This window comes from Chaetodon auriga, chromosome 6 (genome assembly GCF_051107435.1).
Source record: "Chaetodon auriga isolate fChaAug3 chromosome 6, fChaAug3.hap1, whole genome shotgun sequence".
NCBI lineage: Eukaryota > Metazoa > Chordata > Actinopteri > Chaetodontiformes > Chaetodontidae > Chaetodon > Chaetodon auriga.
Window position 1 is genome coordinate 24,509,686 of NC_135079.1, and position 25,673 is coordinate 24,535,358.

General features: G+C 40.9%; 1 protein-coding gene across 4 annotated transcripts in view; it reads left to right on the forward strand.

Moving 5' to 3' along the window:
- Positions 1–1,407: 1,407 nt before the first annotated feature.
- Positions 1,408–25,673, forward strand: part of LOC143322022 (UPF0606 protein KIAA1549) — a 37,425-nt gene continuing 13,159 nt past the window's right edge. For all 4 annotated transcript variants that reach the window (XM_076732866.1, XM_076732865.1, XM_076732863.1 and 1 more), the window contains exons 1-11: positions 1,408–1,630; positions 2,631–2,920; positions 14,120–16,279; positions 16,462–16,550; positions 16,972–17,131; positions 17,244–17,374; positions 19,416–19,608; positions 19,765–19,824; positions 19,920–20,065; positions 23,222–23,399; positions 24,129–24,313. In XM_076732866.1, the coding sequence (XP_076588981.1) occupies positions 2,788–2,920; positions 14,120–16,279; positions 16,462–16,550; positions 16,972–17,131; positions 17,244–17,374; positions 19,416–19,608; positions 19,765–19,824; positions 19,920–20,065; positions 23,222–23,399; positions 24,129–24,313 (3,435 nt within the window). In that variant the 5' untranslated portion in view covers positions 1,408–1,630; positions 2,631–2,787. The remainder of the gene's footprint in view (positions 1,631–2,630; positions 2,921–14,119; positions 16,280–16,461; positions 16,551–16,971; positions 17,132–17,243; positions 17,375–19,415; positions 19,609–19,764; positions 19,825–19,919; positions 20,066–23,221; positions 23,400–24,128; positions 24,314–25,673) is intronic.

The window sequence follows — 25,673 nt, forward strand, 5'->3', positions numbered from 1 at the left end:
GGTGAGTCAGGGAGATATCAATTTAGCAAAAGCACACAGTCCTAAGAAGAAGTCTAACCAGGTACATCGAGTGAAAACCCCTGTGTTGTTGGAGACCATGGTGGTGTAGGGGCTTCAAAATGGAAATGACTTTGGGATCAAAGTGGATTTATTTCATCGCGCTATTTGAAGTATGTTTTTCTTGTCGCTGAGAGGTATTGTGGATCTGGGGTCACACGAACCATCCCTCAGCCTTGGTAAGTTTTGTTGAAGTGGTCCTGAGAAAGACACTGAATCTTGCGGTGGAAGAAGTATTCTATTCCCTTAGATAAGTAAAAGTAGAAATAAAACTATATAAAAATACTATGGAAAAATTCTAAATTGTGAGGACAGAACATTTACTTTTTATACTTAACACTTTTAAGTATAAAAAGTAAATGTTCTGTCACTGTGAATGTTATATATTCTATTATAGGATTGTTGATATTAATGTGTTAATGTTGGACTTCCCTGTATATTGTATCTTCTTTATAGGGTAGTATATAGAGTCAGGAAAATAACAAGAAGCCACAATTATGGCTGTTGAATAAATGAAGTAGGGTAAAAAGTACTGTATTTGCCTTTGGAATGCAGTGGAGTAGAAATAAGGCAGCATAAACTCAAGTGAAGTAGAAGTACGTGAAAATGAAATTATGAAATTATATACAAATATCAAGTTATATTTTGAAAAGAGTGATAAGAATTTAGGATTGAATTTCCTGTGATACCATGGTGCACACAGAAAGGGGGCATATGATGTAATTGAGGGCCAACTGATCTAGAATCAGCAACATTAGTTATACTATACTCCCGCTAGGTGGCGGTGTACACTAAAATGTTGACGCCTATAAACTGGCGCTGACGTTATCAGCTATCTTGCACTAGGGACGCCATATCTCGAGCTCTTTGTAAGTTGGAGCCTTTAATTCCAGACAGAAATCAAGCATTGTAATAGAAACTAAGTATGTAGCCTCATTGTGTCTTGTCAGGTATTTAGTGTAAACACTGCGCTTAAACAGGCTTATTAATGTTGGTGGAATTGCAAAATAAAAGGCATAGTAGTACAAAAACCAGAAGGCTATATTAAAAAGGAACCCTTGCAGAAAAATAGATGATGTCAGTTTGATAGCTCTTAGTGTGATTTCTCTCAGTAACGAGGAGGTAAACTGTATTCAGCCTATAAGCAGGCAGACAGTGATATATCCACCCACGGCCTTACCTTGTTAAGTGCATCATCGCATGAGGCAACGTTGCCGTGGAAGCCGCAGACGCCAGTCGAGGAGGACCAACCTAATTTTTAAAACCCCACTTTGACAGAGAAGAGCTACAGCCAATGAGAGCGAGTGTCGATAAATTGGAAACTAATCAGATCAGCCAGGAGGCGGGACTAACCCAATCCTCAGGACGAGAGAAGGTAACTGTAAAAAAAGTGTCAGATGAAAGCGAGATACCAGCTCGCGCACAGTCCGTTTCCACTGAAATAACTTGTAACGCAGGCAGGTGGTTACATGAAGGTTAACGACGAAGTCTCACAGCGCGTTTCATTTCATCCAAGGATATTTTCTCGGACACCAGACAAAGGAATTGATAGAGCTGGAGCTCCTTTTTTTTGGTAAGTCTGAATGCGCAGCTATGAGCAGGCTGACAGGAATGGCTGGGGGAAAAATGAAAAAAAGCCATTATCTCTGTATTCTTAGCTAGCTTTGGGAAATATTACCAAACTATGTTAGCTAACCTGCTCTTAGCAGTTCTTTTTGTCACACTCAAATGTAACCTGCTTTGTGTAGCCTTATGTAGAGCCACATGACCGTTAAACTTGCAAGTAACGGGACGGGATGTAGGACAAGAGACTGAACTGTATCATGATGAGCAGCTAGCCGCACAGCCGAAGGCTGAGCTCTGAGCTGGGTCTCTGTGCCGCTCTCCTCTCGCTTCATTCACCACGTAACGTTTATCCGCCTATGTAGAATTAGCAGGCTAGTTTAGTTGACACAATGTGATAGTAATTCATCATTTGTGTGTTTTTTGACTCATATTATTAGCGTTAATGCATAATGACCTGGTTGGCCATGTGCATGAAATGTGTGAGGTTAGTATAACACATAAGACAACTCTGTGTGCTATTTGTTTATTTATTTTAAGATGAGATGTAAAGTTTTTTTGTTTTTGTTTTTTAGCATTCTAGCTCTCTGTATTTTGAGTGAGACAGGGTGACAGTGAATGCACCTAACATATTTTTGTCAAATCCAAACAAACTAAATCCAAATTCGACAGTCCAGTGCAAAGATCAGGCAAAGTGAAAAATAGAAACAGTAAATTTCCTCAGAAAAATGGTCAGGCTTAGAGGAATGATCTTCAGGCTGATCTGTTCCTTGAGCCTTTCTATTACTACAGGTGTTGCAGTTATTTCCATTAATGTGTGTTTTGCGAGTTAAAGCATAATCACAAAAAGGTTTTGAATAATATAAATAGAACGTGTGCTTCTGTGCACTTCAGATTAGCAGTGGTTGTTTCCAGTGAATGGCTGATCAATGGAGTGATGGTCAAGTGGTAAAGGTAAATGTGGTTGCTTTGTTTTGAGTGTCACACTGTTGTTCTTTTGTTGTCAACAGCCATTCCTCACTGCAAGCACGTGTTATGGAAGGAGGGGCCTTAAACTAAAGGAGACCGAACCACACAGCCGAAGTAACCCACAGCTCGATTGTCTCTCTGGAATGAATCTTCTCTTCTGAACTGGGTGAAATGCCTTGACCTTACCCCCACCGTACCATGGCAGGTTTAGTCTCCTCTGTGGGTTTGGTGGTCATGCTCAGGGCTCTTGTGCATGCCCATGGCCAGCGTGCAGTGTTTCTGGGGGTGACAGTGTTGGTAACAGTGATCACAGCTGACTCACCTGTTGCAGGTAAGAGAATACCTTTCGCTGACTCACACAACATGATCCACTGATTTTTCCCTTGTTTTACATAACTGATGCAGATCAGTTTCTTTTTCGTTGTTGTTCGGTTTGCTTTGAAGAAGTTCCAATTGTAAGGTGATAAAGCAAGACCAAATTATGAAGGTAATTTTGAAGGAAAAAATATCCATTGAGTTTGTCATTTTAGTTTAAGAGGTGGCAGAATAGTGAATATGGTACTCATAAGACTGCAAGGTCCACATATTAAAAAACAACCCAGCATCTTTCTGATGTTTATAACTTAATCTAACTGAAAAAGTGCATAAATTACACTAAACATGAATGCTACATAAATCTGCTGAATATGTGCAGGCGAATGTGTTAATGGCATCCAAGATTCAACGTAATCTTTGTCCTGATGGATTCATTCCTGGTAATGGTTAATTTCTTCTTGAGGATTGTATTAGAGAAATCAGTAGCCACAGCCATCTATCCATTCGCTGAACTACTCGTCCAGTGCGTAAATTTCCCCGAAAGTTTGAACCATCTTGTTTTTTTTCTTTAAGCTTTCACTTAGAGTAGGTTTGCTCAGCATGCATACACATTCTCAGCAGCACTTCACACAGTCACATCTCAGAGATGTTTAATACAACCGCAGTCTTGTTTGCGGGCAGCTGAGCAGCTGCGCTGGGGCAGTCGGGCTCATTATGTGCCTTGCTCAAGGCCAGCTTAACCAGCGACCTTCTATTCATAAGCATGCTGCCCTGACTTTCAGGCCACTGTTGCCAACTCTTCTATTTAAAGCTTATCATCCCCCCAATAAGAAGATAGCATAGTAGCATTATCGCCCTATAGGTGCAACTTTATGTTTTCTTACCTTTAGTTTAGTAATGTATGCAGTGAAACCAGAAAGTCCATATCTAGTAGTTTATCTCATGAGCTTACTAAGGTCCTCATTTCCATGTAAACAAAGTCAGGGCTGCTGCATGACCTTGGTTAGTTGTGATATTTATAATGACGAAGAGTTAAATGTTTGATTCTGGATTTTCACAAGAGATGAGTTGAGGTTCAGCCCACAGACTGTAGAGTTAAACCAATTTCCAGTAATTAGAGAAAGAGAAAGGGTCTAAATCCATCCACTTGATGGGTGTTTTCTCCAGGCTTACTTTTATAGATAGTGACATGATCCCACCAAGACGCCTCCATCTCCACATTGCCCAGTGAAAAGAACATGCTTTAAGAGCAGCCAAAAACTCATGATATTACGTTGTAATAGGATTATGCAGTAAATGCCACAATGAAAGACTTGTGCAGGAAATCTTAAACTCATTCTCTTTTTACACACCTCCACTCGCAGCTATTTTAATTTGATGACCAATAATGTGGTCTACCTGCTTTCTTCAGTTTACTGCTAATGCATTTGTGAGGCCTTTGTAAAAGAGTCCAAGTCATATTTCAGATTCTCTCAGACTTTTGCACTGGTGGACAAAATACAGCATGAATAATTTCTGTAGATGCTTCTCCTAAACCTAGGATGGGCTTGTAGTGTAGTATTTTGACACCCATGTCATCTTGATGTTTGGGTAACAGTCACTTATCAAGTGACTCAATCTGTCTAATAGAATGGGAAAAATTGAAAGTTGGCACACGCATCATTGGGACAAGGGATCTATCAGAATTGTTTTATCTCTGATGGCAGTATCTGTCCTCGTGGTTTGTGATGATCACACTATGCTACATGCAACACTTTGTGGAGCATCGTATTGGCAGTTCTCCTGTGGCAGACTGCAAACCACTGTATCACAGGAGAATAGGATTTTGAGCCATGGTTTGGATAGATTTCAGATAACTGCATGCTGTTCTGAATTAGCCTGTCTTTTTAAGTACTCTAAATTGGTGCTAACATTGATGCACAATGGGAACATCAAGGGATGGGCTGCATTTGTTTAGTTTAAGAATAAATAATTGTAAGAAATTGAACAACCATAAGATTACACTTCACTGCTATCATTGTTGATTTTTACAAGCTAAATAAGCAAAAACTTCCCTAAGCTTGCCTAATGTTCATTTCACAGGCTTTTATAAAATCCTTTTATTGTAAAGAAAATGCTTACCCAGCTTATGTCACTCAGTGGAAGCATTCTTATGAGCTCTGTGACAGCAAATTGTTTCATAGATTGGTTCTTGTTGTGGTGAATGCTCCCTACAAGTGTAGGAAGTAGTTGAATGAATGGAAGTTGTTTTCATTAGCTGATCGTGACGACAGCTTTGATATCAGATTCACTGGGCCATCTTTGGGCCTTGCTGTTGAAACATTCAGTGGTAGAATCATCACTGCTCTGGTTTTGACCTATTCCTTTAAAAATGCTATCCTTTGACGTTTCAGAATACTGGCTTTAACCACATTTTCCAGTTGCACCTCTTAAGGCACAAATTTCTTTTATTTTAGGTAATTTGTGTCAAGTAATTGTGTAATATATCTATGTGGCTGATGAAGATTTAGTGAATATATCACAATGTGAAGTGAAATCCTGGCAAGAAGTGTGACCTTTTCCTGAGACTGCTGAGTCAGTATTATATGAGCTAAGTTAGTTAAGCTAAGAACAAACACTGTTTCAGCTTGGACATGATTGCACAAGACAGTAGTAGAAAAGAAGTAAAAACTGTTACTTGTATGTCATAGCTGTAATTAGTCTGTGATGTAAAATGAAATTATATAACAGTAAGTATTATAGTTAACATCTTGGCCAAAATGATAGAACAGCCCGAGTTATTGTATGACCGGAGGTTCTCTTCATCCTCACCCATTGTTATACAGTTCGCTTATTTTATGCACTCAATGACAACTGTGTTTCCATGGTCTGTTTCAACAGTGAAATCACCAGCCAGTCAGCTTTCCTCTCACAGACTCAGAAGCACACTTTCTAGTTTCTAGGTCAAATAGAGCATGGCGACCTACGTATAATTGTTCCTCCAGACCTGACATCATACAGTAATTTTCTCTGCTTCTCTTGGTCTTTCCGGTCCTCTGCTCAGTTTCTGTGAAAGAAATGATTCCGCTTATACCCTGGATCTGAAATGAAAGGTCTTCACATATGTGAGGAATAGAATTATGAACTTTATATGTGATAATATCATAAAGTGCCCTTGCAGTTTTGCTTCAGCAGTATCTCTCTCTGCAGTGCAGTGGCTGGCAAGTTCAGCACAGCAAGCTGCAGGCCAGCAAAGTCCTGGCTAATTACCAGCGCAGTCCGTTGCCATGTGAAATGTGATCTGTGTGGGATGACAATATGGCCATTCATTATTCATTAGCGCTGGGAGCCAGTTGCAGATCAATGGGTAGGACCTATCAAGAGCCAAACAGTGGGTACTTTTGCTCTCACCAGGCCTGCAGCTTGACCAGAAAGATCTATTGGAAAGCGGCCGGTGGCTGACCCTCCCTGCCTGTCTGCTGACTGGCCTGTCCCAGCGTTATTTGGTTGTGTGGAGAGCAATGGAAGCTGGTCTGCTGGTCAAGGGTGGTCAATGATAACAGACGGACACATTTTAAAAGCAGCTTTTTAATGTTTTTCTTCCACTTGCTTATAAGTGTCCATCATTATCTTTTCCGATTTCCCTAACCCTCACACACATCAAAGTTATTATACAGTCAACTATTCTAAGGATGGTTACAGTCTCACTTACTTAATTTTTTCCAGTTGTCTGCCATTACCTGCATCTAACTGGTAGATTGTGATGTGAGGGTACCATAGTGGGGGCTTGTGAATGTACATCTGTTAGTGATTTTGTGTACCCTTTTATGTGCTTTACCAAGGCAATTTTCCACTGCAGCTTCAGCGTCCTGCAAGTGTGTAAACATAGCATGAATATTGTGAAGTAACAACAATCTTGTTTGATCAGTTACTGAAACACCTCACTCATTGTTTCTTTGTGTTTGTTTTGTTTTTTGCCAGCTATTAATAAGTTACCGTGACATGATTTGTATGTCAGAGAACCACCAAAGGCACGCTCTTATTGATAAAATGAGTCATTGTCTGTGTCTGTAATCACAGCTGTAGAACTAAGAACGCTAATATCTCTCAGACTGTGATAGAAACAGTCCTCTTGACAGCGGTTGTTGCTGCACAAGCCTGCAGTAAACCTTTATTTATTCCAAATAGATTGCCCAGACTGTGCCCTTACAGCTTCTTGTACTAATGGCCTGTCAGTATTGGGAGCTTGAAATGTGAAATACAAAGTTTCCGATTTGACAGAAGGCAACATTGAGGCCATGTTGTGCTGAGCCCGAATCACTATGTGCTGAAATGAACTGCAGCTGATTATTTATATATTTATCAGAGCAGATGGTGGAGTTCAGCCTAGTCTTTTTCAAGCCAATCCAGGCAAAATCATTTTGGTTTGGACTTTTCAACATCACAGCAACTGCTAAGAAACAGTCAGTATTTTGCCTCAGCCTGCACAGATATTTCCATTTTCTGCTCACATATTAACTTGTAGGGCTGTTAGAAAACAGCTACCTTTGAAGAGGGCTTGACCCAGCCCAGCAGACAGTGTTTGTTCTCCCACGACCTAAAGCCTGCGAGTGGCCTGTGCTGGAAGGAGGAGGTAGAGGTAGAGGAGGCTGCTGACTGACACAGTCCTCTGGGCCTCTCTGGTTACAGGTCCTTGCCTTCCTGTCTTTCGAAGAAAATCAGGACTGCGGATAGTGAAGGAGTGTACCCAAATTTTGTCTGTATTTATGTGTGCGGGCATGTGCGTGCACGTGTGTGTAGATGTGTGCATAGTAGTGCTGGGCTTTTCTTAAAGAATAACATACTGGCATTGCATTCATCATCAGCTCTTGAAATATCTCATACCATCATAGCCATGATTTGTGGGGAGACCCCTGTGAGTTTGTGTGTCTGTTGTGGAGCTTTTATGAACTTAAGTCCTTAATCTGTTATACAGTAGCCCAGCATGTTACAAATCCCTAAAGACTCACTGAAAGTCAGCTTCCCTGTTCCTTTAACTCACATTCCCTCATTCTTCTTCTGTTACCTCTCTTCTTCTTTCTCAATTGGACTCTTGTGCTACTCCCCTCTCCTCCCCCTTATCCTGCTCCCCTTCTTTTTGCACTCCTCTTTCTCTTATCTTAAAAAGTATTCCCTCTGGAAAACAAAACAAGGGTCACATAAATATGTCATGAAGTGCAGGCATGACCTCAGTCAGCTCTCCATTTTCATGCAAATTTTTGGCCAAATCAGATCAACAAAATAATTTATGGTAGATGTTGGCAACCGCTCCAACGACAAAACTTTATATTGCGTTAACCTTTATTGGTCTACTGGATCATGGACATATTTGGATTAGCGTTCAAACGTATTTCTAATCCGTTTTTATATATATTTTTTTTACTGTTTGATGTAGGCTGAAGTTGACAATTAAGTGAACTGGAAAGCAACTGTATGTCTATAATAAATGCACCCCTTATGAAGTCAAACTAGTTTTTTGCTGGGGGGGGGCTTTGGCAGAGAGCTTAATCTAATTGAGCTCCACTGATAAAAACAATGGAATCTTTCCCATCTTAAAAGCTTTCCCGATAAACCAAATGTCAACATAGCCGTATCTTGATTGTTGAACTGCACTCGGCATACGCAGCTCCTGCCAACTGAAAAGAGCCAGTCACGCAATGAGCTTAGCTGAAAACAGAACCATGTGTGGGGTTGTTGTTAGCTAGCATTAATATCAAAAGAGCCTTTCTTCTCTCTCTTCTTTTTTTTTTTCAAATTACACAACCATTAAATTACTTTTTTGCAATAAGGAGTCTGGCAAACATAGGAAATGATATCATTAGAAGGCTCTGGAAATGGTATCTCAGGTTTCTCGACACACATTCATAGGCATGCGTTGTTGTGTGTGGTGTGTGCATGTGGACACACAAGCACACATCTGTGTTTCACAGCTCCTTGGCTGATTCTGCTATGGGTACCTTATTCTGATAATTAAAGTTATGTTGGTAAATGCCCCAAAAATCAGTATTGAACAATTCAGTTGGACCTCATATCTTTGTGATGTGTGTTTCTCTGTTCATGTCTAATGTGTTTATACTGAGAGCTTGGAAGTAATGTCTCTTGCACTGAAAAACATACTCATCCTTTCACCAGGCAAATCTTATTTGGACTTCATCCAACCACTTGCCTTGAAACAGATGGAAGCAGAAACACATTTGTTGTCCTTTTCATGTTCTGCAAATGCAACTCCCAACTTAACTGTTGTGTCTGTCAGCTCGAACATACCCAGATATTTCACTGTGTTAAAGTACAGTGATTCAGTTTAGGATATTACCTTGTTCTCTTTTACTATAGATGTAATCACAGAAGTGACATTTGCAGCTGCACTGCCATAAATGCAACAAAGCTAAACATTTCTTGCCCTCTATATTATGAGATGTAGCTGAACATTTTCTTACTCATCTATCTGTTGGAGGAGGCGCTAAAAACAATCTGCCCTGTCACAGTAGGCAGATTTTTAGAAATGAACAGTTTCTTCTGCCATCTAAATGTGCATGTGTAAAACCTGGTTTATTCAGACACCCTGGGCCTCTGTAGAGCTATTCTAAACAGTCAGACACATAATATAGGTTAGTGGAGAGCTGTGATGATTCAATACAGGATCTCAGAAGATTTCGAGAGGATCCATCCTGGGTAAATGGGTTAGTGCTATTTCAGATGCCTGAAGTTGTGTCTGCGTGCAGCTCAGTCTCTCCACCCTATCTTTTTATTCTATTGTGGCGATTTTAGAAAGGAACATCAGATCAGCCAACAGCAGTAATAATCTCTCTCGTCAGAATCCTTTTTACATGATTGCTGGAAGTGATCCAAGCCTGTAACCAGATGTATAAACAGAAGTAGAACAAACCAACAAAGCCACAAGAAGAGCATTGCTTTTGTGTCATCATGTGCTTAAATATGGACAAATGGGTTTTCACTGAATCTGCTGTTATAGATGGAAATTTATTTAGAAATGTACAGTACTCTACACCACCTTGTCAGGAACAGCAAAGGTATGTCAAAAAAAAAAACCCAAACAAACAAAAAAAACACAAACGTAATGCTTCCAATTACTTGTCAGTGGCTGCTGTGCATGTTGTGACTGATTCATAAATAGAGGTAATAACACAATAGAATAACTACCTGTTTATAAGCCACATATGCTGGCTTGCATTTGCAGGTTTCGTTAACTTGTCAGTTTGGTCAAATGCAAATTTAGCACAGCTCATATCCAGGCAGCTATTCATTAGACCAAGTCTAGTATAAAAGACACATCAAGGCCTGATGAATGGAAATGGAATGTCATTAGTGTGAGATTTTTCCTGTAATGATAAATGAGAATCTCACTGCTTCAACTCTACAGTCTTGTCAGAGTAATGAGACTGTGGCATATTTTTTCATTCATGTCTTTTACAAGCAGACAACTTCTTTGTGAGGAAGCAGGATAATATTTCTTTATTTAAACTGCTTATATGAATCTTTATAAACTAGTCGTATAGTTTATTTATCACTAATACAATAACCGCCTTCCGTGTTCCTGTAACGAGTTCTGATTGGCAGCGAAATGAGGATCTTTTGTTGAAATGACTCATGCTATAGAAAGAGAAAAGGTGACTGACTGGGCTAGTGAGATTAGGAAGAGAGAAGAAAAACTGGACTGCTCATTTTGCATAAAATGAGAACTTGACATTTATACTCTCATGACCTGAAATTTAAAGGTTTCCCTCTGCATGGGTCTCAGTGCTGAGTTTCATGGACTAGCCCAACAATGAGTGGCCAGCCGAGTGTGACACACTCATGTTTCGGGGGACAGGTGGCAGCGCGGCTTGGTCTTGAAGGCCTTTGTCAATGCTTACTGTAATGTTAGCCCCAGTTCAGGCCAATTTCACTCATTCTACCTGGCTGCTGTCTGTCGTGCTGAGCTCTGACTGTCATTACCTAAGATAAGCCATCACATATTAAGACCATGCCTACTTAATTATTAAGAGCATCCAGCTTTGGCTTGGCACAGTTTTACATTTTATTTTATAGGCTTTCGTGTGTTTTTTGTTTAAATATTTTCACACTAATTTTTAATCTTGTGAAGCTGAGATTAAACTACAGCAATGATAAAAAATACAGTGCTCTATTATGAAAGAAAGCACTGATTTTTGGCTTGCTATACTCTCCTTAACATTCATTCTCACAATTGACATCATCGGTACAAGTAATGTCATCAATCACCTGCTACAAATGATCTTTGTCCCAATTAGCTGGGTGTTTTTTAATCTATCCATGCATGTCTAATTGTCCTAAATGTGACTATAAATGAATTAGTTTGTCAGTGGAGGGGTGTGCTGAGATGAGGTGACATTTTGGGGTCATGTACCATAGTAGGACCTCAAACATCAGCGTGCTCTTCCAACACACATGGTCTTCTGCAGAGCTTGTGTATAATGTGAGGCCTGTGTTCTTTTATATATCTGTAGCATTTAAAATACTACACAATTAGATTGTAGAAGAGCACAGTACACCAAATGCTGTGGCTTCTTCTTTTCATGCTCCATTTTTGTGATTATTTATAACTTCCCCACAAAACTGAAAACTCAGTAAACAGCCTGCATAGAACATGAGACTTGATCCTCCTTTTAATGGATTAAAAGAACATTATTTGGTCTGCCCTGAATGTGGTAAGAGTGTGTGCATCTGACCAGCTGTGTGATACATCCCCGGGGGTTCAAACACTTGGCACAGCAGACAAGGAGCTGTGTGGCAGTTTGGAGAATGTGCAGCACAGACTTGCCTTCAGACAAGAAAGCCTTGGCTTTTCCTTTCCAAGTCCTTTCCAATGGCCTCTGTTATAATCGCATGTTGACTCAATTAAGGTACTAGTGTAGGTTATAATTAAGTTGGGAGTTTTCTCCCGGGCCCAGCCAGAGGCAGTCTTCTTGTGTGAAGTGATGCAGTAAATTGAAGATGATCCTTCAGATGTATGTATTTTTTTGTTGATGCTTTTTATAAATGATCTGTTGTTTGTTCCCAGTGTTAAAAATAGTCTTCACCCTCAGCTGATTCTGCTGCTACTTTCAAGTGTGTATGATTTTCCAGAGCTGATGTGCACTACAGAGAGGAGCAATATTACCAGCAGATGCTGAGTCACTATGTAGAGGCTGTTGGTGGCTTCCTTCTGGCAATGGCAATAATCATGCCTTTAAAGTCTTGCCCTGCTCAAGAAGACCTACTTTCAAGGACACATTTAAGACACGCAGTCTGCATTGAGCTTATTTAGCAGAATTGTTGTGTGTTTTCTCCTTGGTGTGGTTTGTTTATGTTTGTATACTCATTCTGATTCTTTAACCCCATGAACCATAGGATAGCACTTCCTTTAATGTAAGCAGGCACCTTAACTCATCTTGCATAATTTGTCCCATTTATCTTCAGCAACTCCTGTCTAACATTACTGTGGAGGCAACCACATAAAGTCTAAAGGTTTCATTCAACAGAACCATGAAACATCTGTTGGGGCTTTGAATATTATTCTAGTGAAAAAATGAATTAAGCAGATTTGAGCATATGCAATAGACAAACAGCTACAACTGTTTAAAGGTCTATTACCATGACTTATTTAAGAATTATTCTCTTCTCTTCTTACACTGTTAGACTGGTACCATGTAGTGTAATCAAGGCGCTTCCCAAATTAAATCATGCATGATATGTTATGCAAGATGGAGAGAAAGGCCTTTGGCACAAATTAAGTCAGAGATGTGTTGCATAAGCCACATTTGCCATTTCTACATTTTGGCTGGTCTAATGTTGCCCTTAAGGATTTGAGTGTTGTGTGTAAGAGGTAGAGTTGCTTCCTGATGAGCTGATAATTTCACCATCCATCACTCCAAGGTCAGGTACCATAGAAAAGGATATAAGATGTTCCCCCTAGAGTGCATCGGTAAGTGCCAAGGCTCTCAAAGGGTTGAGCCAGAACGACCACTCGTTCATTGTGGAACATATGGTTAGTGCATGTATGTCAGCATAATCCCTTACTGTATTGTAAGTGAGGAAAACAGTCATTGTCAGCTTTTGTTATGATTTCACATTGTAGTCTAGCTTGATCTTTTTATCATGGCAGTGTATCAGCCTGTGAGTGTTTCCTTACTCCCTCATCTTATTGCCATTTTCCTCAGGATTAATGGTTCCATTTTGTAATCACTTAAGCAAATGGGATATTAGACTAGTGACTGGCTGTAAGCAGGAGTCAGCAGTGAAGTGGTAAATGTCAGTTGTCTACTTTATACGTGGTGCAGGTTGCTGTAGTATAGGGTAAAATGGGTTTACTGAATCACTAGTGTTGTCTGGTGACCCAACCACACTATTTCATTGATCTCAAATTCCACTCTGTATCAATACGTGCAGTTTGTAAATCATCTGTCAATATGGTATTGATTTTATCTAAATACAGGCCAAGGTTACACATAACATCCTAAACCCGCCACAGCTTTCTCCTACAGTTTCAATGAAGTGTCTTTCTGTGCTATATTGTCACTATATTTAACACTGTGACCTCTGCTCCAGAGACAACCAGTGTTAGAATGACTCATTTCATGATGAATAGTAATCCTATAAACATTCTTCTGTGCAAACCAATATCTTCTTTTTATTTCCTCACAGATCAATATTCATTTGGTCATTTTTGGCCATTGAGGGTCATTGAGGGAACACACTTTTTTCAAATTACAGTTATCCCATTGATGTAATCCCATTGTTGTTCATATCCAGTTACACAATGTAGCTTACTTTAGGATGTCTGCCTCTCTGCCATGCAGTCATGCTTGGTCTCAACCTGCTTCTCTATTTGGACTCTTTGTTTTTGTTGAAAGGGATGAAATTACAGTTGATTGAATCTTGGAACTGATATCAGGCAACACATTAACAAGTTTTCGTGTAAATAAGTAACTGCTTTTCTAAGTCATTTACATCCAGAAGTTGTGGAAAAAAGAGTTACTTAAATTCGCTCTCAGAAGTTATATTGCTAAATATATTGGTGAGTAAAAGAAATCAGATTGAATGTGTGAGTGATTACAGTTAATAGAAGCATCCTGATTTTAATCACAGCCTGCAGCTCATCCTTGTAATTTATTTTGTTTGATGTCAAGCATGAATTCATTCAACACTAAACTTAAGCAATCTCCTTATTCCTCTACAGATGAGTCTCTGTTGAGCTCCAAACACCACCCTGTGGGATTTGCTGGAGATGTTTCAAGTTCAACAGGGTCATCACCAGCAGCCTTACCAGCCTCAGATCATACTGCCTTTGAGAGCCCACACTCACCTGGTGCCCTGCCATCCATTTCTGAACCAAACCATGACATTAGGACTGCAGACATCCCACATTTTCAGTGGGGACAATTTGCTTCTGAAAATTCCCGTGCAGAAGAAGCATTTTCTCTTTCCTCTCCATCTTTAAGCCCCTCCGAACCTGTTTTGGAGTCTAGTCCACAATTTGAGGCACCAGTTAAACTCTCTACGAACTGGAAGCTTGCCAGGACAAATTCTGCTAAGCAATCTTCCTCTTCCTTTCCAGCGCTTACAAAATCCCAGCTGCAGTCTCAGTCAAATATATCCATAACACCATTAAGCCCCGATGCTTTTACAAGGTCAGCAACACCTCAGCTAGGCCTAACTTCTGAGCAGAAAGTAACTGTCGGCAAGCAACAGGATGGTGCATCAGAGCAAACTCTGGCAGTAATGACCTCACTTCCTCTTGAGTCCCCTAAACTGGCTTTTGCTGACTCTCTGGCAGATGAAGCTTATAGTAATATCCTGGATGTGGACCAGCTGAGTCCCAGCAGTGCCCCCTTGAATGAGAACAAACCAGCATATGACATAAAAATGCTACCCAACCCACTTGAGATTTTGGCCCCTGGCTACAATGTGCCTTCCATTGTCCCCCTCTCCACTCCCTCTTCATCTGAACCCACTGAGGTCTCTCCAGAGGACTTCTACCCCACCAACACCATGGAATTGGACTGGGGTTCTGGGGACTACTTGGAAACAATGTCATTCTTAAATTCCGATGGAGAGGACTACTCTCTGGTGACCAAGGTGCCCTCTGACTCGTATGATCTGGAGGACTATACAGAAAGCTATGACACATCCTTCCCTTCCAGAGTAGGCATATCCCTTACGTCTTTGCATCATCTTCATATCTCACCTTCTCCCAGCCTCATGACAGCACCTAGCACCATTGTTGCACTAAAATCCATTTCTCCCTCCCCTTTTTCTTCTACAATTCACTATGCACTGGAACCTACTCCCTCATCTAACAGTGACGTACCCGATGCATCAGACATAGATTGGCCCGATACTTTCACAATTCAACCCACAGATGTCCTCTTACCTGACATGAACAGCTTGGAGTATTACACCACTCAGTTGACCAAGGAGAACAACAGTTCAGACACCGCTGAACACAGAGGGAACATTACCGTGGTGTCTATCAGTGCTACAGACATCACACCCAACAGCAGCTCCACCAGTGATACCAAACTGACTGAGGACGAGTACTCCAGTGATATGTCAGGGTTTGAGCCTCATGATGAATCAACAACAGTAGTAACCACAGAGGAGAGTCCTCAGCTGGTCAATGCTTCTGAGCCTTTTCTGGATCCTTCCATAGTCCCAACCCACTTCTTTGATCCCTCTTCGTCCAGCTGGGGTAATCAGTTGTCCACTACAGATTGGTCTGCAGCTACACTAACTGTAGGCCTGGGCAGCACTGCACTAAAAGAAGCTATGGTACCCAGTGCCACACCTTTGCTGCCAGATGATGTAATGTCTTCCTCCTCTCTGACAGATGTTCATTGGTTTGTCACAGAGGCATTCCCACAAAGTACCATACATGCCACTCCTGTCTTAACTGCAACCATGGCCTTCTCCCCTGTTGAACCTGAACCTGCTGACAACACCACTGCTGATACAACAGAATTAACTCCCCAAGACTCTGCTATTACAACTCAACCAACTCTCAATATCACTGTAGTTTCAACTGAACCCATGTCGAATGTTACTGTGGTCCCCCCAGACGTGCTGGGTGATCAGGGGGTGACTGAAGATGGGGTTGACATCCCAGCCACAATGACCTTGATTCCAACTAGCAGTGAAGCTAATACAGTCTCTGCTGTACCCGCAACTACAGCTGCCACCCCTACTTTTCATCAAGCCACAACTAGAACTCCTGCCACCACTGAAGCCTCAACTAGCGTCAACGTCATCTCTACCACCAATGGAAAGAGCACAAGTACAGCGACAACGTCAAGACAGTACCTCTGTGACATCGACAGGCCTGCGTATTTAGTAAAAATTGGTACATTTTTGCATTTAATCTTACTTTGTGTTAAATTACAACTATTTGTAATCCATATGCATGGTGTATGAAATGTGTGCAAATTGTGACTTAAAATTGTCATTTGAATTTGAAATATACATATATGAGAACTTTCTTAGAACAAAATAAGACTATAAGCATTCTTATGCTTTCTTCTACAGGTTTTCCCTCTGGGGCCACTGTTGGATATGCCAAATCTCAAGTGAGAGATATACTGAAAGGGGAATTCAACAAGTCTGTGGAGCTGCAGGTTAGTTTATCTCAACAAGACTTAAGCTATGTTATTAATTTGAACGTAATACCAAGGTTTTAGCCTTTATTTAGCAATTATGAAGGACATGCAATGGTAATATAGGCACATTTTAATGTATAAGAGATCCTATTAGAATACAGAATGATTCTGAAGTGGATGAACTTTCATGTAACAACCCACACATGGGTCTAAGTATTGTATTTGTGTGAGTGTGTGAGTGTACTTCACAGTAATGGCAGATGAAAACCATCAGTGGTTTTGTGATGAACAAACCACAGGAGTAGTCACATCAAGATCCACAAGATTGCAATGACCTCTTAAAAACATCAGCTGCTTTTTTAGCACAAGCCACTTAACTGTGAATGAATGCCTCCAATGAGGGATTTGTCTGTCATATATTCCTGCTTTTTCTGTTAAGGTTGTGGACCCCCCACCAAAGTTTGTGTTTCGGGTGGTGTCTGGTCCAGTTGTGTACACAGCCATATCTGTCATCAATGCTCTGCGACGGTCTGGGCGCCGCTTCCTGTCTGTGTCTCCCAGCTGGACTACACCAGACCGTAAATATCAAATCCACACAGGTAAATGACCTTTCAACAAGCTGTCTTGTTTTCAACATTTAGTTGTTTGTTGTAACTTTTAGATTTTAAACGTGATCTTAAACTCTTGTTTTCCTGTCTTCACTCTGTGCAGTGCTGCAGTTTGTTCCCAGTCACATAGATGTGCGGTTCTGCAACTTCAGTGAGAGCATTGAGAAAGGTTTGACCAAGGCTTTTGCAGAAGTGCGTCGGCGCGCAAAGGAGTCAACCAACTTCACAGTGCATGTGAGTTGGACCAGAAGGCAGGGGAGCATGGGTAGCCTCACTTAAGACGTTTTCATGAGGGTGTGTTAAGGAACATGAGTGAATTTGATGTGACACAGCATGCACCACTGTTTTATCAGACAAATCTTCTGTAGGACAGCCTCCCTCCATATGCAGCTCCAACACACTGTCTAAGTGGATCAGACGAATCGTGAAATGCTCCTCGTTTACAGTGCTCAACCAGAAATAGTGTTTTCTCCAACAGAATATCTGACTCTCCATATACAGCCACAAAGTCTTTAGCCAAGTTGCATCTTGCATTTGCCGATGTGACTGCACCTCTGAGAGTTTGTTGAAGTGATGAGCTCTTACTAGTGTGCTGCCTCTGTATGTGTATGTTAACATAGGTGCTGTGAAAACACGAGAAGAGTCTGGATGCAGTCTCACAGACTACATGACACACCCACTTAACTTCATGACACACACCCCACACACACCCCTCACTACATGACACACATCGTTTAGGTCTTTTCCAACCCTAGCCAAGGAGGTATTGTGCCTGAACCTAAGCATTTCAAGGGTGTACCATGTTGTAGGCATATCCTGTAGCTACTGTGTGTCTGCAGATAGACCACTTAGAAAAATGCGCTTAATTTTTGGGAAAACCCTGATTTTTATAAATTGCATCAACATTTTGGCAATTTTTACAGTTACAGCATACATGTTTGTACAGCATATTTACAGTTGATTCCATTTTTACTGTCAAATTTGGCAGTTCCATCTGTGTTTTCTGCATCATGGAAATCATAGAGCCGTAGATAACCTGAGCCCTCACCATCACAGCTCTGGTCTGTCAGAGCTGCCTACCTCCAGTGGACACTATGGCTTTACTAAACATATTTCATTATCTGTCTGTCTGAAAAAGGAAGAAGGTTATTTTTCATAGAAAGATAGTAAAAAACAAACAAACAAACTTGGATTGCCACTCTATTTGTGCAAGATGCTTGTTTGCTGACTGAGCTGGCCCTGTCGACTTCCATTCACTTTACCAGTGGATGCCTGCAGTGATTGCTGCAGTGTAGGCTGCCTTTGATTGTGATACTGCTTTGCAAACATGGGCTGCTGTGTTTAATCACAGTGACTGAGGCTTTTGGATTTCAGTAAATGACTGGTGGCAGAAATGGTGCCTGGGGGCAAAACTAGTTTATTAAGATCACTTCACTATAAGAGCTAAATTACTAGTTTGGTTTGACAGAATCAGATTCATGCTCAATCTATCCATACATCTATATTCTGTAATTTATTTGGCTGGGTGGCGATATCACCATAGTAAGCATTGTAGCCCAGACGTCACTCTGCCCATCTGTATTCTGCAGTTCTTACTGTTGGGTTTCATCCTGGTGAGATCCCTAGAGAACCTCAGTTGGGTCCTTCCAACACAAAGAGAGTACAAGCGTCATTTGGTTATCCGAGCACCCTGTGAGCATAGACACTCAGCAAAGCTCATTTTAGCCACCCATATTCACAATTTCAGTCTTTCGGTCACAATGCAGAGGTTATAACCATAGGTGAGACTTAAGGCATTGCAAGCTCAGCTCTTTGGGTACCATTACTGTCACTGTGGACACCACACCAATCCTTCTGGCCACCTCATTCTCCGTTGCATCATTACTCATGAACAAGACCCCAGGGTACTTCACTTGGATGCTTGCACTTGAAGGAGTTCATGCTCTAGTTGTTGAGTATTAAAAAAGCTCACTGTTTGTTAATAAAGAGTTTTGTGTAATCCCATTATACTGATGGCTTTCAGTTAATAAATAGAAGGATTAAATGAAGCATTTGTTTCATTGTGGAAATGTTTCATGAACAGCTAGCAAACAGGCCTCACTGCCCAGTTTTTTGTTCTACTTTCCAATCACTGAAGCCAGTGATTCTCAGATTGGGAACTTCATTGTAAATCTTTTGTAGCTTTCCCAGAGCTACAACATCAGAATGAAAAATGTTTTCTCCATATTGTTGTGTATTTATCTGAACAGTGCATCTTTGTCTAATTGTGTTGTAGATTATAAACATCACCATGGCTGCTCCTAAATATCAGGGACAACAGCTAGTGAGGAACCCAGTGGACATCACCTTCTGTGTACGCGGTTCAAGGGGCTATGTGATGGGCTCAGATGTCAGCGGAGCTCTGATGAAGCTCACAGTGGTGGAATTCAGCTATTACATGGGCTTTCCTGTACTGCAGATTGCTGAGCGTGAGTATCACATGGCTGTCTCTCTACATTTTAGATATTTTCACCTCCTCAGATGTCACCGCTGGTATCTGGTGTGTTTTGCGATTCTGATCATGAACAATGAACTTGGGCTAAACCTTACTCCACTTTAGCATAATTTTATACTTTTTCCAACAGCTTTCCATTATCCGGAGTTGAACACCAGCCAGTTGCTTCGCTCCTCCTGGGTTAGAACAGGTATGATGGTTTCAGTTCTTGGCATTGTGAAAAGCTGCTACACCTACTAAAATTTTAGACCCTTTGTACTGACATACTCTTGTCTGTGTGCATAGTGCTCCTGGGTGTGCTGGACCAGAAAGTGGGTGAGAGGACCTTCCAAGCCAACATGGAGCGGCGAGTGGCCATGTTAGTCGGGGAGGCGATGGGATTAGTCAGACGTGTAAAGAGAGCCACCGCCATAGGCAACAGCAGTGTTCAGGTACTGTATCTTTGAATAGGATTATTCACTACCCAGTGATTGTATTCACAGCTACATAGCCCTTGGAGAAGATAATACATACAGGGCAAAATCTATCAAGCCTCACAGGAAATGTAAGTACTGTGGAGTCATTTCATGTAAGAAGAAAAAAAAAAGGCAACCAGGGTAGATAATTTCACTTGCATGAAATAAAAGTTTGTTGCCTTTATTTCAACATTTTGTCTTTTTTTAAATTCACAAATAGAAACAAGCAAATTTTACTTGTTTTAAAATAAATCCAAATTTTGAAAAACAACACTTGGCTGTAAATTATTAAACTGAGATGCAGCGTTTGCAGTGCGTTTCTCTGGAAACAGTATACAGTAGAATGACCAGTTTAATTTCTTGTTAATTTCACAACAAAGCATTCAAAACTCTTTAACAGGATGTTTGTTAATGATTACGCAGTGCATCTTGAAAAAGCTTCCTTTCTTGTACCATTCATATCATTATTCCCTGTTGCAAGCTCTCTCTGACCACCTTGGCCGAGTACTGAGGCCTCATTATGTGTGTTGCAGTGTTTGCAACCACTGAAAGCCTTACTGCTTTACTAATCAGGCACTAGCTTTTGTGAGTTCGCCCCGCACCTGCTCTGCTCATCTCAAAGGGGACAGGATAGGGCTCTGTTTCCATGGCAACAGCATCCCATTCAGCCCAGGGGCAGGCCACTGAAAGACCACAACCTCATGAGTCCTTGTTCTTTCTCTTCTTCCTCATTTCTCTGGTCCTGTTACTGGATGTGAGCTCCCGTCAGCCACAGAGCTGCTAAGAGCAGATCAATTATTAATTGTTTCTCTTTCCTGTCTGTATCTGTGCAGCTGAGATGATTAAGAGTGCGTCTCTGTTGGTGAGAGGGTAGACATGATGGTGGGAGAGATACAGAGACGGGGGTGGGTTAAGGATTCAGAAATCAGAGGAACAGGGAGAGCAAAACACTCAGGTGAAAGAGACTTGTTATGGGAGACGAGAGATGCATATTTGATCTGACCTCGTGCAGTCTAAGTGCATTCGGTGGTCTTTAAACAGGGGGCTGTCAGAGTGATAAATATCATCCATGGATGGAGTAGCAGCCTGATGCTGTCTGACCTTTCTGCCTCCTGCATTGTTATCTAAAACCCACAAAGCGGTTAGGAAAACAAAAGACCATGTTGGTCAAACTTTAGTGTCTGTGTCTGTGTTAAAATTAGATCTCTAATTTTAGGTTCTGGCATCCTTTCTAGCTTTCAAAATTGTATTTTCCACGGTCACAAATATAAATGTGAGCTATACGTACAGTAGAAGCCTCATTATGTGCTTGTGCTCCTTCTAGCCTTGATAGGATACCATCATTAAGGAGGCTAGTAATGATTTTTTCTTCACACTTTGACTGGATATAATGAGAGTGAGGTGACTTTGAGCATCCGAACTTCAGAAGAATGTCTCACTCTTGTGTGCACGCACACACACACACACACACACACACACACACACACACACACACACACACACCCCAAGACACACATATATCTCAAGCAGATGCCCTAGACCATCATGGCAGAATCAGTGTGGTGTTGTCACCTATGAGAATACCTTATGAGTCTGCCTACACAGATAAAAGAGGAGGCTGAATTGGGGTCGTACAATAACACACACATTCACACTGCCATCTTTCCACTCTAATAACCGTGCATGGACTGGATTAGACCCTGGATGAGGGAGCCTGCCCAGCCGTTTTTCTGTGTCAACCCAGGCATGACCTGCGCTTTACTCTTTCCAGTAATGCAGACAGCAGACTGCACTGTGCCTCAGGGCACCCAGTGGGAGAATGCACACACACACACACACACACACACACACACACACACACACACTCAGTCACACTCAGTCACACTCAGACATATTAGACAACATAGAAGAATATTTACACAATGAATACTCTAATGGGAATACAAGAATGCAAGTTGATATACCATGAGTGTGGTATCAGAAGATATTTGTGCATGTGTGTCAGTACATGTAGGCTTTTTTTCCACATAAAACTAATAGACAAAGACAAAACGGTCATGTAAAAGGACTTACAGCAATTACAAGTACAGCTATGTGTCATGTTAAATTGTACAATACATACAGTACAATTAAAATATTTCACCTTATTTCTGTGCCAAATGACATTAAGTGAATGTGAACATGTACTGCTATTAAAAAAAGGTGCAAATCAGAGTGTGAACCCTTGAATGTGTAGTTTCACAGGGATGTTGTATCAGAGGCTGGTACAGCAAGTTTCAGCACAGCATATGGCAGCTAAGGAGGGGAAATAGTCGGTGTCTGAATTGTAGTTTCTGCAGTCACAAAAACTCAAAAATGAGTAATGTTGCAGGGTTTTATAGAAAATGAGGTAGCACACTCTCCATTAAAAAGTCATCTTTTTTATTGAAATTGTGACACTTTGCTCATTAGGGCCTTCATTACACATCCTATTTTTACTGTAGAGAGTGTAGTACGTCATCCTCCATGGATCCTGTGTTCATTTTTGGAAGCACATCTTTTCCAGTTAATTGAGCTCTGTCTTTTAGTCACAAATGTTGCAGGGGGGAAACGTTTACAGATGGTAACGTCAAAATGAAAACACGTTACACAACTAATTAAGATTTTGATCCATTTGAACTGAGTGATAGCTCTGTGTAACTGTATGACAGGCAAGGAATACAGGGCTCTGGCATCATTTCCACATAGACAATGTGTTCTGTGTAACAATGAATATTTCCACATTATTCCACTATCCTAATGGCCCCATACACATTTTCTTGAAGTCTAGGATGCTGTCAAACTCTGGTCTTGCCAAATATCCTGAATTTTTATGGGAAACGAATCTTTTTTGTCTCAAAGGGAAATATTCATACTCCAGTAGCTGAGCCCAGTTCAGGAGTACTCAGACATGGATGAAAGTTGCTCTGATGACAAACGGTGGCTTCACGGATTATGGCTTCATGGAGTTTATGTGCATTTGTACGTCTCTCTGGCACTCACTTCATCTGAACTGTTGAAAAAAAAAAAAAGTTTTTAATATCTGCATTAACATGATTTCATGCAGACGTTGCACAAATGACACACTGTGCCTTTTTGCTTTGCCCCTCCCAGGTTGTAAGTGCGAGCCGGCTGGTGGGTGTGGACCATCCCTTGGAACTAGTGTATTTTGTGGAGGGTCCCAGTGGTCAGAGGATGCCTGCAGTTCAAGCAGCCAACCTACTCAACAGCATGGATGTTCAAAGGGCTGCTATCGTCTTGGGATATCGTGTCCAGGGCATTTTGGCACAGCGTGAGTACCTCTAGCATTGTGAATAACTGGGGTTCGAGGACAGCAAAGACATGGGTGTGTGTGTGTGTATATATATATATATAAATATATATACACACACACACACCCACACACATATATATGTTTGATATATATGTATGTATGTTGGTGTATGACTTTTCAAGGTCAAGTTGCACTCAGCAAAATAGAGCTGAATAGGTGTTGGAACAGAGTAATACAGAAAGAAAGAGAAGGGACAAAATATCAGGAAAACTGTTCATGATTTCCTAATAATACAAAAAAAAAAAAAAAAAAAGACACACGCTAACTCCTGGCTCCATGTGTTCCTTTGTATGTTTATAGTATCATTTGAGCTAATTACCTCCGCCTGTACATGTTGTACCAAAAGTCTGTCTTCCTCATTAAGAATCTAAACAAGGGATGAAGGCCTAATGAGATCCCCTCAAGGGAGCTCTGTGTCTGAGCTGACTGTGTTCTCTTTTGGTGCTTTCCCAAGGGATGAAATGAGTGTTAATTAAAACGAATGAAGGTCTGCATTGAAGATTACAGCAGTGAGACAACAGCCAGTGATGCCGCATGTTTAGCTTTGCAGTCTCAAGGCGTTTGTGAATATCCTTAAAGGGAATAAAAGGAAATGTTCGAAATACTGAGCCACACACACAAACGCAATGATTCAGTATGGTGCATATTTGTGCCTCAACTAAATATTTTCAATCTCTTCCTCTGTAGCTGTCGAGAAGGTGGTGTCCTCATCTTCTGACACAGAGAACACCAACACGTGGATCGTCATTGGGGTGGTGATTCCCCTCCTTGTGGTCATCGTCATTATTTCCATCCTGTACTGGAAACTGTGTCGGACTGACAAGCTGGAATTCCAGCCAGACGCCATGACCTCCATCCAGCAGAGACAGAAGGTAGAGTCCGATCGCTGTTGTACGGTACAGTGTCCGACTTCATGCCGGACTTTGTTGTGTCAGTGTTTTAAAGTCATAGCAGATCTACAGTTCATTCTTTAAATGGCATATTTAAACCATGTAAGTTGACAGTAATTCACTGCACAATCACAATTGTAACATTAGTCATCAAGAAGAAAAACAAAATTTCAGCAGGTTTCAAAAATGAAGCTGTTATTATGTGACATTGTAATTGTTAGTTTGACAGTTTTGGAGGGAAATAGTTCCGTTATGTAAGTCCCTGTAAAACACAGCTTGTGGTTTTAAATTTCAGTGTGTGTTCAGATTAGACAAACAAGATTTAACATTTACTTAGCAAGCTTTATAGATGCTGGTGTTTTTGAAGTTTTGGAGTCAGTCGGGCTGGCTGTGTCGCCCTGCTGTGCAGATATGAGAATGTCATCGACCTCATGAGCACACTTCCCAAAATGTCACACCGTTCCTTTAAATCTCTGCCGCATCTGATTTAACAAAAGTTAAAACTTTCATAAAAAAGGGCAAACATAGTTGTTTGACATTGATAATCACTCTGTTGTACATAAATAACTCATGTATGTATTTAAGGTTACACGATGCTCTTATGTTGATGGTCAAAGTAGTTTTCCAAGCATTACTGTGTGAAAGCTTCAAATCAGCAGATGTGGAAAGCCTGAAAGATGGGAGCACTTTCAAATCCAAATGAACTGTTAATTAATTAGGTGTATCTGTCATTGCCGTGAATGTGCTGGACTTCAGCGTTTCTCCTTTTAGAAGGGATTAGTTAAACTTTAATGATCCCAGTGGAGACGTATTAAAGGACATGAGCCTGATTAGAAGTCATGATACCGCTAATACAGGAGATGAGCTGCTCTTTTATTTCATTCAAACCATTTTTGAGGTTTTCTGAGGTACAGTTTTGCTTAAAGCAACAACAACACTGCCCTTCAGTTCCCCTCTGTCTCATTTTGTCTTGAGTTGGTGACAGTTGAAAAGCTTGTCTTTTTTCTTTTTGACACAAGTGTTCTCCTTGAGGTCCCACTTTGAGATACTGTACATCCTGATAGATAAAATATTTTTAAACTTAATTGATATGGCTATATAGACATATATTAGTTCACTTTGAGAGGAACAGGTGAAGTACTGAAAGTAACACCAATTCCAAAGATAGCTCCAAAGATTTCATAGCCCAGCTATCATGCAGGTTTTTTTTTTTTTTCATTCAAACTTATCAAGTTCATCATGTGTGATGCTTTATTTATGATAGCTACATTAAAGTGAAGGAGAGATGTAGGGCTAATGCACAGGTGTGTGCCATCTATACTGTCCTGCCCTGACCAACAGT